Source organism: Mustelus asterias, chromosome 6 (assembly GCF_964213995.1).
Source record: "Mustelus asterias chromosome 6, sMusAst1.hap1.1, whole genome shotgun sequence".
Lineage (NCBI taxonomy): Eukaryota > Metazoa > Chordata > Chondrichthyes > Carcharhiniformes > Triakidae > Mustelus > Mustelus asterias.
Window position 1 is genome coordinate 117,229,000 of NC_135806.1, and position 16,353 is coordinate 117,245,352.

Consider the following 16,353-nt stretch of genomic DNA (forward strand, 5'->3'; position numbering starts at 1 on the left):
TTCAAAATCAGTATATTAATGACGTTCTCGGCCTGGCCCTATATCCGATTTGTACTCTGGTTCTGGCCACTCACATTCTCTGGCTCTGCGAGTAATTCCAGATTCTTTTCCCTCACAGATGGAAATTTATGACTTCCTTATTGGGCTTGCTCTTCTTTCGCTCTGCTCCCTGCTAGGCACTGCTACTGCGTTGAAAATGTGTTTTTAAGTTCTGCCTTCCATTGTGCCTCCTCCACCCTGTAACACTTGTACGATTGGGTCGCGTTCAAGTTTATGCTGCCTAAGTCTTAGCTTGGCCCCTATTACTGCAGCATCTTGCTACCTCTAGCCTTCTGCCTCTCTTTCCTTCCGTTTGGCATTCCTATTTCACCCATCTTAGCATTCTATAACTTGGTTTCTATCTTTTTCCTCTATTTTCCATTCTGTTCTCAAGCTCTCTATTATTCTTAAAAATTGTAAACAACATCCCACACCCATTAATTTGTTTAAAAAAAAACAGCATTGGGTGTGAAATTCTCATTGGTCCGGTCGGGTGTAAACCTGCTGGATCTTAATCCTTGAATCATAGAATCCCTACAGTGTAAAAGGAGGCCATTCGGCCCATCGAGTCTGCACCGACTGTAATCCCACATATTTACCCTAGCTAGTTCCCCTGAGACCAATTTAGCATTGCCAATCAATCTAATCCGCACATCTTTGGACTGTGGGAGGAAACTGGAGCACCCGGAGAAAACCCACGCAGACGTGGGGAGAAGGTGCAGACTCCACACAGACAGTCACCCGAGGCCAGAATTGAACCCAGATCCCTGGCGCTATGAGGCAGCAGTGCTAACCACTGTGCTACCATGCCGCCCTAACCACTGTGCTACCACTGGGAGATAGATAGGATGTGCCACCGTTATGTTAGATCCTGAATTCCAAAGCACATCATCTACTCTTTTGTTAAACTGTTTCTTTTGCTTATTTTTAGAGGCTCTTGGCTTCATTTTGATGACTCTCTCTCAAGACTGGTTACTGTTTGAGGAATTTCCCTGAAAGGAAAGGAAATATTTGTACCCAGGGGGATTCCATCTTCATCATTCATTTATTAGAGGAGAAATCAGCAGGCCATGCAAGGAGTTGAAAGCAAAATGAAATTTAAAAGAACGATAATACTCAGCAGATTAAGTAGCATTTGCGAAGTGACAGAGTTAACCTCAGGTTGATGGCCTTCCATCAGAGCATAAGAAGCCAGGTTCATTGGCAGCATTCCAGGAAAGGCAGATTCTCCTGTCGATAGCCAGCTGCCAGGGTTATAGATCGGTCCTCAGTATTTCCACAGAGTTTCAAGAAGGCTCTTGTGTGGTGTGGATCGTGTACAGAAGTTCCTGGCATGTTATTTGCTCCAGGATGCTTTGCATTGAAGAGAAGCTGCATCTGAAGGATCTATATCACACCAAGTTAACTTGTCTAGATTGATGAGTGAAACTAATAGAGTTCAGAAGTGGGTCAGAGTCTTGCCTGCAGTGACAGATATTGAAAGATCTGCCACCAGTTCCCTCACTCACTCTAAAGCATCTTTTCTGCTTTTGTGGAGATGATAAGAATACCAGGATGATAAGAATACCAGGATGATAAGAATACCAGTTCCCTTCAGTCCACTTGTTCTTTTTTCCCCGTTAGGCACTTGTAAAAGTCTTTTCAAAGCATTCACCTTAAAAAGGAGAAATCATTTCTAATCATAGAATCCCTACAGTACACAAGGAGGCCATTCAGTCCATTGAGTCTGCACCGACAATAATCCCACTCAGGCCCTATTCCCATAGCCCCACATATTTACCCTGCTAATCCCCCTGACACTAGGGTCAATTTAGCATGGCCAATTCATCTAACTCGCACATCTTTGGACTGTGGGAAGAAACCCACGCAGACACGAGGAGAATGTGCAAATTCCACACAGACAGTGACCCAAGGCCGGAATTGAACCTGAGTCTCTGGCGCTGTGAGGCAGCAGTGCTAACCACTGTGCCACCGTGCCGTCCCATCTTTGGCCGTTAGCAGAAGACACAGGATCTATGGGCGTTAACCCAAAGGCATTCATTTCCTGTAGCATTCATGGATTCAGTTCTTCCAATCTCTTGATTTGCTTCCTGCTCCTCCTCCTGAAGTCTGTTCATCTTGGAATGAAATGCAATTGTTTCCTGCTGTATTGAACAATACTTGTTATTGCCAATTCTAGACTTCTGAATTTGACAATTGTTTGAGAGTTCTCATCACATAGAACATGGAACAGTACAGCACAGTTTAGGCCCTTCGGCCCTCAATGTTGTGCCGAGCTTTGTCTGAAACCAAGATCAAGCTATCCCACTCCCTATCATTCTGGTGTGCTCCATGTGCCTATCCAATAACCGGTTGAAAGTTCCTAAAGTGTCCGACTCCACTATCACAGCAGGCAGTCCATTCCACATCCCAACCACTCTCTGAGTAAAGAACCTACCTCGGACATCCCTCCTATATCTCCCACCATGAACCTTATTGTTATGCCCCCTAGTAACAGCTACATTCACCCGAGGAAATAGTCTCTGAATGTCCACTCTATCTATTCCCCTTATCATCTTATAAACCCCTATTAAGTTGCCTCTCATCCTCCTCCGCTCTAAAGAGAAAAGCCTTAGCTCCCTCAACCTTTCCTCATAAGACCTAACCTCCAAACCAGGCAGCATCCTGGTAAATCTCCTCTGCACTCTCTCCAATGCTTCCACATCCTTCTTATAGTGAGGTGACCAGAACTGCACACAATATTCCAAATGTGGTCTCACCAAGGTCCTGTTCAGTTGCAGCATAACCCCACGGCTCTTAAACTCAAACCCCCTGTTAATAAATGCTAACACACTATAGGCCTTCTTCACGGCTCTATCCACTTGAGTGGCAACCTTCAGAGATCTGTGGATGTGAACCCCAAGATCTCTCTGTTCCTCCACATTCCTCAGAACCCTGCCGTTGACCCTGTAATCCGCATTCAAATTTGTCCTACCAAAATGAATCACCTCGCACTTATCAGTGTTAAAATCTATCTGCCATTTTTCGGCCCAGCTCTGCATCCTAGCAATGTCTCTTTGCAGCCTACAACAGCCCTCCACTTCATCCACTACTCCTCCAATCTTGGTGTCATCAGCAAATTTACTGACCCACCCTTCAGCCCCCTCCTCCAAGTCATTGATAAAAATCACAAATAGCAGAGGACCCTGTGGTACACCGCTGGTAACTGGTCTCCAGTCTGAAAATTTTCCATCCACCACCACTCTCTGTCTTCTATGAGATAGCCAGTTACTTATCCAATCAGCCAAATTTCCCTCTATTCCACACCTCCTTACTTTCTTCATGAGCCTACCATGGGGAACCTTATCAAACGCCTTACTAAAATCCATGTATACGACATCAACTGCTCTACCTTCATCTACACACTTAGTTACCTCCTCAAAGAATTCAATCAAATTTGTGAAGCAAGACTTACCCTTCACGAATCTGTGCTGACTATCACAGATTAAGCTGCATCTTTCCAAATGGTCATAAATCCTCTCCCTCAGGACCTTTTCCATTAACTTACCGACCATCGAAGTAAGACTAACCGGCCTATAATTACCAGGGTCATTCCTATTTCCTTTCTTGAACAGAGGAACAACATTCGCCACTCTCCAGTCCTCTGGCACTATCCCCGTGGACAGTGAGGACCCAAAGATCAAAGCCAAAGGCTCTGCAATCTCATCCCTTGCCTCCCAAAGAATCCTAGGATATATCCCATCAGCCCAGGGGACTTATCGACCCTCAGGTTTTTCAAAATTGCTAATACACCTTCCCTCAGAACATCTACCTCCTCCAGCCTATCAGCCTGTATCTCACACTCATCCTCAAAAACATGGCCCCTCTCCTTGGTGAACACTGAAGAAAAATATTCATTCATCACTTCTCCTATCTCTTCTGACTCCATGCACAAGTTCCCACTACTATCCTTGACCGGCCCTAACCTCACCCTGGTCATTCATTTATTTCTCACATAAGAGTAAAAAGCCTTGGGGTTTTCCTTGATCCGACCCGCCAAGGACTTCTCATGCCCCCTCTTAGCTCTCCTAATCCCTTTTTTTTAGCTCATTCCTTGCTACCTTGTAACCCTCAAGCGACCCAACTGAACCTTGTTTTCTCATCCTTACATACGCTTCCTTTTTCCTCTTGACAAGACATTCAACCTCTTTTGTGAACCATGGTTCCCTCACGCGGCCATTTCCTCCCTGCCTGACAGGGACATGCCTATCAAGGACACGCAGTATTTGTTCCTGTATTTAATTAAATAATTCAGTATTTATTTATAGAACATCTTCTATAAAATTCCCTGCCAAATAGTAAGTCTTGAGCAGACATGAATGGTGTAAGTGCAAAACTGATGTACTGTTGCAGGGTTTCATCTGATGCATTCCCTTCACCCCTGAAACACCCCATTGCAATAAGTCTTCTGGGATCCTGGGTGTTAATTGGCTAGTTGCCATCAGGTTGACGTGCTTTTTAACTTACCCGGAAAGGCTCAGCATTGGGCTGATCGGGTAGATGGGTGTCTTTCTTTGCATCATTTACAGTGGTCGGTGACAGGAACACAGGAGTTGGGATGTCTTGTTAAAGTTGTACAAGGCATTGGTAAGGCCACACTTGGAATACTGTGTACAGTTCTGGTCACCCTATTATAGAAAGGATATTACTAAACTAGAAAGGGTGCAGTAAAGATTTACTAGGATGCTACCGGGGGTTATAAGGAGAGGCTGGATAGACTGGGACTTTTTTCCTTGGAGTAAAGAAGGCTTAGGGATGATCTTATAGAGGTTTATAAAATAATGAGTGGCATAGATAAGGTAGATAGTCAACATCTTTTCCCAAAGGTAGGGGAGTCTAAAACTGGAGGGCATAGGTTGAAGGTGAGAGGGGAGAGATACAAAAGGATCCAGAGCAGCAATTCTTTCACACAGAGGGTGGTGAGTGTCTGGAACAAGCTGCCAGAGGTAGTAGTAGAGGTGGGTACAATTTTGTCTTTTAGAAAGCATTTAGACAGTTGCATGGGTAAGATGGGTATAGTGGTTAAAAAAAAGGGCGGCATGGACAAATTGGGCCAAAGGGCCTATTTCCAGGCTGTAAATCTCTATGACTCTATGAATCAGCATCTCGCTGCCTACGTCTCTTGAATGTATTGATATTCTAAAAATATCATACCCTAACTTGCAGTTCTTTCTCCCCTGACCTAAGCCTCATGTTGCGCCCTCTCTATCCTACATCTACTCCTTTCCCAGTCCAATTACTGACCTCTGAGCAATGCTGGAGACTAACTTAGAAACTGCGCACTGTATGCTCGCAAAGGACTATCGAAAATATTGCTGGATAAATACTCAATTTGATTTCTCTGTCCACCAATTTAATTGAAAAATTAACTAATTTATTTTTAAATAGACTAATTGCTGTTAAAATAATGGAGAGAGGAACATCATGCAAGTGCATCAAACATTCATCCAGTTATATCATTAGCAGCAATTTCTGCTCTGAAGAAGTTGTACAGACCATTTCTTTCTCCACAGATGCTGCCAGACCTGCTGAATTTTCCCAGCATTCTCTATTTACATTTCTCGGGTCCATAATATTTTGCTTTTTTTTAAAGCTATTTCCAGGCTTGTATCATTACGCACTAATAATTAGTAAATAGCTTATGTCTTTACAAGACATTCTGATTGTTCCTAATGAAGAAAGGTTATTTATAATGATCGTGTAAGATCACGTTTTCCACGCGTAAACTGAGTGGAATTTGCAACAACTCTTCTGTCTTGCTTTTCAGAACTAGAAAACCTCCTAACAATATAAAGTCAGTCAACACCACCAGGACCTTTTACACAGTTCAGCGAAAAAGTCTTTACATTTCGGAAAATGCAACTATATGGGTAGAAATGAGAGATCGGAGAAGTACAGTGTATCCAGTGTGTCAGAAAACAAAGTCTATCACACTGATACCTAAAGAGTCAGGTAATGTAATTTCTGGTAAGCATTTCCTGATGTTCCTCTGCTTATTGACTTGTTTTCTCTGAAGGACCCAGTCATAAAATACCAGTTACTGTTTCTCGAGTCATGCTTACCAAATTACCAGGAAAAACATACTAATTGGATAAAAACAAGTCATACAGGGTCAAAATTTCTCAAAATAATCACAAGTAGAAGTCACACATATGACTTTTGTTTTGCTGAAGAGTCGTGAGATATTTTTCTTAGCACCGTTGTATCTGTGGCAATGTTGAGAATACTTTGCAAGTTGTGTTTTCAACTATTCACTGCAGGGTAAGTGAGAACCGCTTTCAAACGGCCTTTTACCGTAGACTGGGAGGATAGCTTCGAATAAACAGCTAAAGACTTTTGGAACAAGTTCAGCATTTAGCTATTTGTGCAGCTGAAAGTAGATCTAAGGCAGTTTCTGATCACTTGGCAGGTTTTGAACACTCTTGTTCTACAGTTTATTTTAAGAAACATTGTACCTCACACATCAATTCAAGGAACCAGCGATAAGCAGTTCTTTAAGTAACCAAAATGGATTTACACTTCAATTTTCTTCTCTTCCTATCGGGAAGTCCCCACCCTCTGTACAATGCAGCTCACTAGCCTGATTAAGGTCAAGATCCTTATGTGGCAGTTTCAGAGAGTAGGCAAGTTGGTATATCAGGCTGGTGTGCCCATTATCCTGCCCCTTTTTGCCAGCTCAGAAAGTTGTCTGCCCACGGATACAAGCCTAGCCTGTCCAACCTTTGCTTATAAGACAACCTGCCCATCCCAGGTGTTAGGCTAGTAAACCTTCTCTGAACTGCTTCCAATGTAAATAAGGAGACCAATACTGAACACAGTACTCCAGATGTGGCCTCACCAATGCCCTGTATAGCTGTTTTACATCTAGGTATAACAGATGTGCAAGGATTTGATTGGTTATTATTGATCAACTCTGGTCTGGAATGCGCTGCCTGGGAGGGTGGTGAAGACAGGTAGCCTCACATCCGTTAAAAAGTACCTGGATGAGCATGTCATAACATTCAGCGCTATGGGCCAAGTGCTGGTAGATGGAATTAGGTGGGAGTTCAGGTGTTTCTCACATGTCGGTGCGGACTCGATGATTCTATGATTCTAACCCTGCTGATTTTGTGATATGAAAATCCTTCATATAAAATTGAGTCAAATCATTAAGGTCAGTAGAAAAGCGAATGCTTTTTTTTGACACCACCCTGTCTGAACAGTTAGGGGAGCCACATTCAGTTAAAAATAATAGCATAACAGAAGTTAGATGATTGCACTTCAATTTCAATTGGTTTGTATTGATTGTTTCAGAGAGACCCAAAACACCTCCCAACATAACGCATCAGAGGAGGGCTGGTCAGTTAAAGTTGATGGGGGATTTTTCAGATAAACTGCGGTATGAGTTACATTACAGGAAGGCTGGAACTGCAAACTGGCATTTGGTAAGTAAAGTTACTCTTTGGAATTACAAATTAAATATTAGTGCGCAAATCAAATGTCGTGAAAAAATATGGAAAGCACAGACATTAGAAATATTTTTTACAATAAACCATGACCATAAAGTTGGAAAGGCACAGAGTGTGGTTCTCAAGACCTGCCTTTATTCTGTACCTTATGAGTTTCAGAACGATCTTAAAGCATTTCCCGTATAAGCACAGCATGGGAAGTCTGTAAGATCCTGTGGGCGGCACAGTGATTAGCGCTGCTGCCTCACAGCGCCAGGGACCCGGGTTCAATTGCCGACTTGGATCACTGTCTGTACGGAGTTTGCACATTCTCCCCGTGTCTGCATGGGTTTCCCCCGGGTGCTCCAGTTTCCTCCCACAGTCTGAAAGACGTGCTGGTTAGGTGTATTGGCCATGCTAAATTCTCCCTCAGTGTATCCGAACAGGTGCCAGTGTGTGGCTACCGGGGGATTTTCACAGTAACTTCATTGCAATGTTAATGTAAGCCTACTTGTGACAATAATAAAATTAACTTTAACTTTAAACTTAACCATTAGATTTTTAAAAAACACTGGTCAGGTGGAAGTCTAATCAATCTGTTTGTGTGGAACCAGCTATAATAACTCTAGGAGTCGGCACTAAAGGAACAGTGCTTTTATTGCACAAAGTAAAGTAAAACAAAAAGCACAAGCCTGTGATGAGCCCAACTGGGACAGAAGGAATAATGGACCCACTTGGGGGCCTGCTTTATACAGGGCTTGATATACGAGCTTCACTTAGTTGGTTAATTACCAATCCCCAGGGAGGTGGTATTCAATGAGTTCTACGGGGAGGTAAATCGGTGATTCTCCATGCAAGTCCTTGGGGTTACCACACCAGCCTTGAGAGAAATGTTGATGAGGACATCAAGAAAACTCTCTGCGATTAGTGTCATGGGAGGAGGGGTGGGTTTAACAGGCACCTGTTGAGTTAACAGGAAGTGGGATTTTAGTTTAGCACATAATTCTAAACAAGCACAATGACAAGTGCATTTGCTCAATTTAGATTATGAGCTCACTCTTGCCAGATATGGGATTTAAAACCTCAATCTTTTCACCAATAAGTGAGTGTGTGCTAACAACTAAGTCAAACAAGCACACAATGAATGGTAAGGTAAATGGTCCCACCAAAGGCCAATACGTCAGCAACAGATTTTGTCATGGATGGTAAACGCAAGCCATTATACTACACCCCGACTCTCCATTCAAGTCAATGGAGCTGCAAATCAGGCAGGGTATGTAAAGGGCAGGCCATCCTGATTACTCTTCTGCTTTAAAATTTGAAATAACCTGTATTTTTATAGATTATCTTTGATCTTTGTGTTTATCGATACTAACACTGGGATAGATTGCATCATATTGTTGTTTATCAAGTTGAACCATTGGCTCAAAACTTGTAAGCTTCCGAGAGTCATAATTGTGGGGTACCCCAAAGATGCTCTGGGGAACCGCCCCTTCCTGGAAATCCCGCAGCAAGGACTGCTGCAATCAGAACTACCTGAAAGTACGATTTAAATCACAAACTTCGGATAGTTCTGGCTGTCTGACAGTAATGGTTACCCAGAAAAGGATAGAAGAATTAAAACCACTTCTAACTCTTGGGTAACTATAGTACTGACACCCCTGATCCCCAAGGGACTCTGCCCACCTCCAACCCCCTTCCCACGAGACCCCCCTGAATATCTGACCTCCCCTTGTGACCACCCCCACTGACCAACTCCCCTGACCCGCCAACTACCTCCTCCCACTACTGACAACACATCACTGCTGACCACCCGACCATCCCCCACTGACCAACTGACCCACATGAACACCCGGCACCTCCTCCACACTAACCACCTGACCCCCCTCTCTAACCATCTGACACTTCCCCCTGCTGACCACCCAACCGTGTCTCCAATGACCATCCGACCCCCCCCCCCCACCACTGACCATCTGACACTCTCCTGACCGACAACCCCCCCCCTCCACCCGACCCCTCACCCCCCATTCTTACCCACTTACTTTACAAGCTTACCTTCTTTAAAACTGAGAAGAGGAGGAACTACTTCTCGCAGAAGGGTGGTGAGTTTGTGGAACTCGCTGACCCATAGCGCGGTGGAGTCTGAATCGTTGAATGGCTTCAAGAATGAGATAAATATATTCCTGGCGGCACGGTGGCACAGTGATGAGCACTGCTGCCTCACAGCGCCAGCGACCCGGGTTCAATCCCTGGCTTGGGTTACTCTGTGTGGAGTTTGCACGTTCTCCCCGTGTCTGCGTGGGTTTCCTCCGGGTGCTCCGGTTTCCTCCCACAGTCTAAAAACGCAGGTTAGGTGAATTGGCCATGCTAAATTCTCCCTCAGTGTACTCGAACAGGCGCTGGAGTGTGGCGACTAGGAGATTTTCACAGTAACTTCATTGCAGTGTTAATGTAAGCCTACTTGTGACTAATAAATAAACTTTTTACTTTAATAAAAAAAACAGGGATTAGAGGATATGGGGAACAGGTGGGGAGGTGGATTTGAGACCAGGGAGAGATCAGTCATGATCTGATTGAATAGCGGAGCAGGATCGAAGGGCTGAATTGCCTATTTCTGCTCCGAATTCCTATGTTTCTATGTTCCCCTTGACATCAGAATGTGACTGGACCTTTAAACCTACCTGCTTTACAGCAGCCAGCGCCATTAGAAAAGGGGGGATTGTTTAATTACCTCTGACTCTCCGGCCCTTGATTGAAGGTCTTAGGTTCATGCAGCCCTACATAGTCCTCGCTCGGCCTGAGTCAAAGATCAGACGTGAAAGGAGTGGCTGCGTTTCCAGGGATGTAACTAGGAGCGGAATGGCAATCTGACTCTGATTGCCGCCCTGCACAGGTTCAGGCCCATGAAGGTGAACTATGTGGATAATTTGCTTCCAACCTTTTGCTGTGTAGTTTGGTTAGAATATATGCAGAGAAATTGTGCCCAAAAGGGGCAGAAAGTGGACAGAGCGGTGGAGCATTACTCTGCAGGATTCTGCTGAGCTGTGACACAAGCTATATTTGAATTTGAGCCTCCGTTGCTGCCACTGTCAGTAAAATGCCCACTCATGGAGAATACAGATATATAGAGCATGACAAATTGCATTCAGCACATCTGCCTAATGGAACTCTATGCACCAGTATTAGAAGCGCACTGAGTAAAATCCTGCCTCTGTCCAGAAGCTCTGGTTTTGAGTCCCACTATAACACTTGATGGCCAAGGAAGGTGCATTCGTAATGCAGTCAAACAGCTCGAGTGTCGATGTGGAAATCCGTCCATCACAGGCCAATAGTTGGTGGATTCAGGAAGGGGGTGGTCAGGCCTGGAGGTGCAGCGAATGTGTCCGGCCTGGCCCTTTGGGGGAGGGATGGGCAGTCAGGCCTGGCAGTGATAGCGAAGGGGGAGTGGGTGGTAGATTTGGCCTCGGCAGAGGAAAGGAGGGGCAGCCATGAGGGATGGTAGTTCCCATGGGGTCCCCATGGTGGGGGAGAGCCCATCTGGTTGGAGAAATCCCGCGAAGGTGGGTTTCCTGTGGGGGTGGGGAGTTCCTGTGGGGGGGCATGGTTTGCCCCATGGTGTGGATCGTGGTAGTTGGTGGTGGGAGGTGCCCCCTAGCAGTTCAGGATTATGGGAGGGTATTCCCTGGGGATGGGGGCGGTGTGTGGTCTGTACAGTAGTTACCCAGAAGTTAGAAGTGGTTTTAATTCCATGCAAGTAGAAATGTGAGCAGTGGTCCCACCAAACGCCAATGCATCAGCAGCAATGTATGTCACACATGGTGGCAATTAAGCTACACCCCGGATTTTCCATTGAAGTTACTACAGCTGTAGTGATATATTAAATCAATAATGATGATGCCAGGTTGATGGTTAAAATGTGTATTAAAGATAGCAGTATGTAGGGATGAATGAAAAGATTCCGATTTTCCACCTCACCCAAGGGTGAGCAGTGGGTTCATCTTTCTAGAGAGCGAAGATTGTTTTAAAAATCTAGATATGACTATTTTAAGCATATTGTACGATTAGCTCTGAACATATCTGTGACAGAAAGCATGAAGCAGAACGACAGTGGCACATTTTGGGCTTGAGATAACATTGTAAACCACAGAGGTAAAAATGTGAACACTTGTATTAACCTCTTCTCAGCCTGTCAGATGTGTTATAAGCTTAAATGTACTTGAACCTCTGAGATATGCAGGCAACGTGCAGGAAAGATTTGGTAACATTCTGCGCTTCAGCAAGTTTTTCTTTCCAGTTTAGTGCAGGTTTTTTGACAGGTAGCAAAACTAATGCCTGTGCTCTGAATGGCAGTGCAGTGGTATCATACCACACCTGTACTATTATGCTGCAACTTCATTAGAACACGTGATTAGAACTGCCATGTGATACAGCACGTCAGAGCAATAGTACCACTGTACTATATCATGTGATTTGTACTGCAGTACTGTTAGATATTAATTCATTGTATAATATAGAACATAGAACATAGAACATAGAACATTACAGCGCAGAACAGGCCCTTCGGCCCACGATGTTGCACCGACCAGTTAAAAAAAAAAACTGTGACCCTCCAACCTAAACCAATTTCTTTTCGTCCATGAACCTATCTACGGATCTCTTAAACGCCCCCAAACTAGGCGCATTTACTACTGATGCTGGCAGGGCATTCCAATCCCTCACCACCCTCTGGGTAAAGAACCTACCCCTGACATCGGTTCTATAACTACCCCCCCTCAATTTAAAGCCATGCCCCCTCGTGCTGGATTTCTCCATCAGAGGAAAAAGGCTATCACTATCCACCCTATCTAAACCTCTAATCATCTTATATGTTTCAATAAGATCCCCTCTTAGCCGCCGCCTTTCCAGCGAAAACAATCCCAAATCCCTCAGCCTCTCCTCATAGGATCTCCCCTCCATACCAGGCAACATCCTGGTAAACCTCCTCTGCACCCTCTCCAAAGCCTCCACATCCTTCCTGTAATGTGGGGACCAGAACTGCACACAGTACTCCAAGTGCGGCCGCACCAGAGTTGTGTACAGTTGCAACATAACGCTACGACTCCTAAATTCAATCCCCCTACCAATAAACGCCAAGACACCATATGCCTTCTTAACAACCTTATCTACTTGATTCCCAACTTTCAGGGATCTATGCACACATACACCTAGATCCCTCTGCTCCTCCACACTATTCAAAGTCCTCCCGTTAGCCCTATACTCAACACATCTGTTATTCCTACCAAAGTGAATTACCTCACACTTCTCCGCATTAAACTCCATCCGCCACCTCTCGGCCCAACTTTGCAACCTGTCTAAGTCTTCCTGCAAACTACGACACCCTTCCTCACTGTCTACCACACCACCGACTTTGGTGTCATCAGCAAATTTGCTAATCCACCCAACTATACCCTCATCCAGATCATTAATAAATATTACAAACAGCAGTGGCCCCAAAACAGATCCCTGAGGTACACCACTTGTAACCGCACTCCATGATGAATATTTACTATCAACCACCACCCTCTGTTTCCTATCCGCTAGCCAATTCCTGATCCAATTTCCTAGATCACCCCCAATCCCATACATCTGCATTTTCTGCAGAAGCCTACCATGGTGAACCTTATCAAACGCCTTACTAAAATCCATATATACCACGTCCACTGCCTTGCCCCCATCCACCTCCTTGGTCACTTTCTCAAAAAACTCAATAAGGTTAGTAAGGCACGACCTACCTGCCACAAAACCATGCTGACTATCACCTATCAATTCATTACTCTCCAAATAACTATAAATCCTATCCCTTATAATTTTTTCCAACATCTTGCCGACAACAGAAGTGAGACTCACCGGTCTATAATTCCCGGGGAAGTCTCTGTTCCCCTTCTTAAACAATGGGACAACATTCGCTAACCTCCAATCTTCTGGTACTATACCAGAGGCCAACGACGACCTGAAGATCAGAGCCAGAGGCTCTGCAATCACTTCTCTTGCCTCCCAGAGAATCCTTGGATAAATCCCATCTGGACCAGGGGATTTATCTATTTTCAGACCCTCCAGAATATCCTGCACATCCTCCTTATCAACTGTAATACTGTCTATTCTACTCCCTTGCAACCCAGTGTCCTCCTCAGCTATATTCATGTCCCCTTGCGTGAACACCGAAGAGAAATATTGGTTCAATGCTTCACCAATCTCCTCCGGTTCCACACATAACTTCCCTCTGCCATCTATAACTGGCCCTAAACTTGCCCTAACCAACCTTCTGTTCTTGACATACCTATAGAACGCCTTAGGATTCTCTTTAACCCTATCCGCCAAAGTCTTCTCATGTCCCCTTTTAGCCCTTCTAAGCTCGCTCTTCAACTCCCTCTTAGCCAATCTAAAGCTTTCTAGTGCACTACCCGAGTGCTCACGTCTCATCCGAACATAAGCCTCCTTTTTCTTTTTAACCAACAAAGAAACTTTTTTGGTGCACCACGGTTCCCTAGCCCTACCAATTCCTCCTTGCCTGACAGGGACATACCTATCACAGACTCGCAGTAGCTGCTCCTTGAAAAAACTCCACATGTCGGACGTTCCCAGTCCCTGTAATCTCCTAGTCCAACCTATGTTTCCTAATTCTCTCCTAATAGCCTCATAATTACCCTTCCCCCAGCTAAAACCACTGGCCCGAGGTTCATGCCTATCCCTTTCCATCACTAAGGTGAACGTAACCGAATTGTGGTCACTATCACCAAAATGCACACCAACTTCCAAGTCTAGCACCTGGTCTGGCTCATTTCCCAGCACCAGATCCAATATAGCCTCACCTCTAGTTGGCCTGTCTACATACTGAGTCAAAAAACCTTCCTGCACGCTTTGAACAAAAACTGACCCCTCTAACGAGCTAGAGCTATAACAATTCCAGTCAATATTAGTCAAGTTAAAATATAGGTGATTAACATAGAAACTAGAAGCAGGAGTAGACCATTCGGCCCCATCGAGCCTGCTCCGCCATTCATTTTGATCATGACTGATCATCGAATCCGATGTCTTGATCCCCCTTCCCCCATATCCCTTGATCCCTTTAGCCCCTAGAGCTATATCTAATTACTTCTTGAAATCACACCACGTTTTGGCCTCAACTATATTTGGTGGTAGTGAATTCCACACATTCACCACTCTCTGGATGAAGAAATTGCTCCTCATCTCAGTCCTGAAAGGTCTTATCCTCAAACTATGACCCCTAGCTCTGGATTCCCCCACCATTGGGAACATTCTTTCTGAATCTACCCTGTTAGAATTTTGTCAGTTTCTATGAGATCCCCTCTCACTCTTCTAAGCTCCAGTGAATATAATCCTAACCGACTTAGTCTCTCCTCATATGACAGACCTGCCATCCCAGGAATTAGCCTGGTAAACCTTCACTGTACTCCCTTTACAGCAAGGACACCCTTCCTCCGATAAGGACACCCAAAACTGTACACAATACTCCAGCTGTGGCCTCACCAATGCCCTACACAATTGCAGCAAAACATTCCTATCCCTGTACTCAAATCCTCGCGCTATGAAGGCCAACATACAATTTGCTTTCTTTACTGCCTGCTGTACCTGCACGCTTACTTTCAGCAACTGATGCACGAGGACACCAAGCTCGCTGAGTCTCCACCTCTCTTAATTTACGCCCATTCAAGTAATGATCTGTTTTCCTATTATTGCTACCAAAGTGAAAGCACATACAAACATCATCACAGTTGGTAAGGAGTTGGGATCTGTCCTTTTGTCCCATTTCCCACCTGGGGAGGGGAGAGGGCCTGGCTGAGATACTCTGTCAGAATCGATGCAGACTCAATGGGCTGAATGGCCTGTTCTGCACTGTAAGGATTGGATGATCATTTTGGCCAATGATTTTGACAGACCCAGCCACCAAACTGAACACCGTGCTCTGGCTCTATGTTTGGTAATACCTGAATGATCTTGATGTAGATGTTGTAAGATTTCAAGTCTCAATGCTCTTGGGTTTACTATTCTATTATTACCAGTAAATCATTGATCACTGGCAGCTGTGTTCCCAGCTTGAAATATGGGCCAGGGTTTTTTGGCCATTCCCACTGGCAGGATCTTCTGATCCCGCCGACGGCCAAGCCCTCCCATGGGATTCCCAGCGGCAGATCATAGAACCCCTACAGTACACAAGGAGGCCATTCGGCCTATTAAGTCTGTACCGACAACAATCCCACCCAGGCCCTTTTTCCGTAACCCTACACATTTACATTGCTAATCCCCCTGACACTCGGGTCAATTTAGCGTGGCCAATCCACCTAACCCGCACATCTTTGGGAGGAAGCCGGAGCACCCGGAGGAAATGCACGCAGACATGGGGAGAAGGTGTAAACTCCACACAGACAGTGACCAAGGCTGGAATTGAACCTGAGTCCCTGGCATTGTGAGGCAGCAGTGCTTGCCACTGTGCCAGGTGCATAAAACAGGAAACCCCATTGACAGCGGCGGGACCAGAAGATCCCATTGACAGCCAATGTCAGGCCACAACGTGAAACACATGGTGGGAGGTGTGGAAAGTCCCACCCATGGTCTCCGGATCGGACTATGTGCTATATATGATCACCATCCTCTAATTTAAAATTCACTGATCAGCTACATTCCTCGTCTGATTTTGGAGCCTCTTTGACTTCACTCAATCTAAGTGTAATTGCTGGTCATGTATGGAATGATGTGGAGATGCCGGCGTTGGACTGGGGTAAACACAGCAAGAAGTTTAACAAGACCAGGTTAAAGTCCAACAGGTTTATTTGGTAGCAAAATCTCAGCA

General features: G+C 45.0%; 1 protein-coding gene across 1 annotated transcript in view; it reads left to right on the forward strand.

Moving 5' to 3' along the window:
- The window catches only part of LOC144495343 (interleukin-6 receptor subunit beta), an 80,934-nt gene that overhangs the window by 19,718 nt on the left and 44,863 nt on the right, over window positions 1–16,353 (forward strand). The window contains exons 4-5 of the mRNA XM_078215446.1: window positions 5,874–6,030; window positions 7,372–7,502. Of these exons, the coding sequence (XP_078071572.1) occupies window positions 5,874–6,030; window positions 7,372–7,502 (288 nt within the window). The remainder of the gene's footprint in view (window positions 1–5,873; window positions 6,031–7,371; window positions 7,503–16,353) is intronic.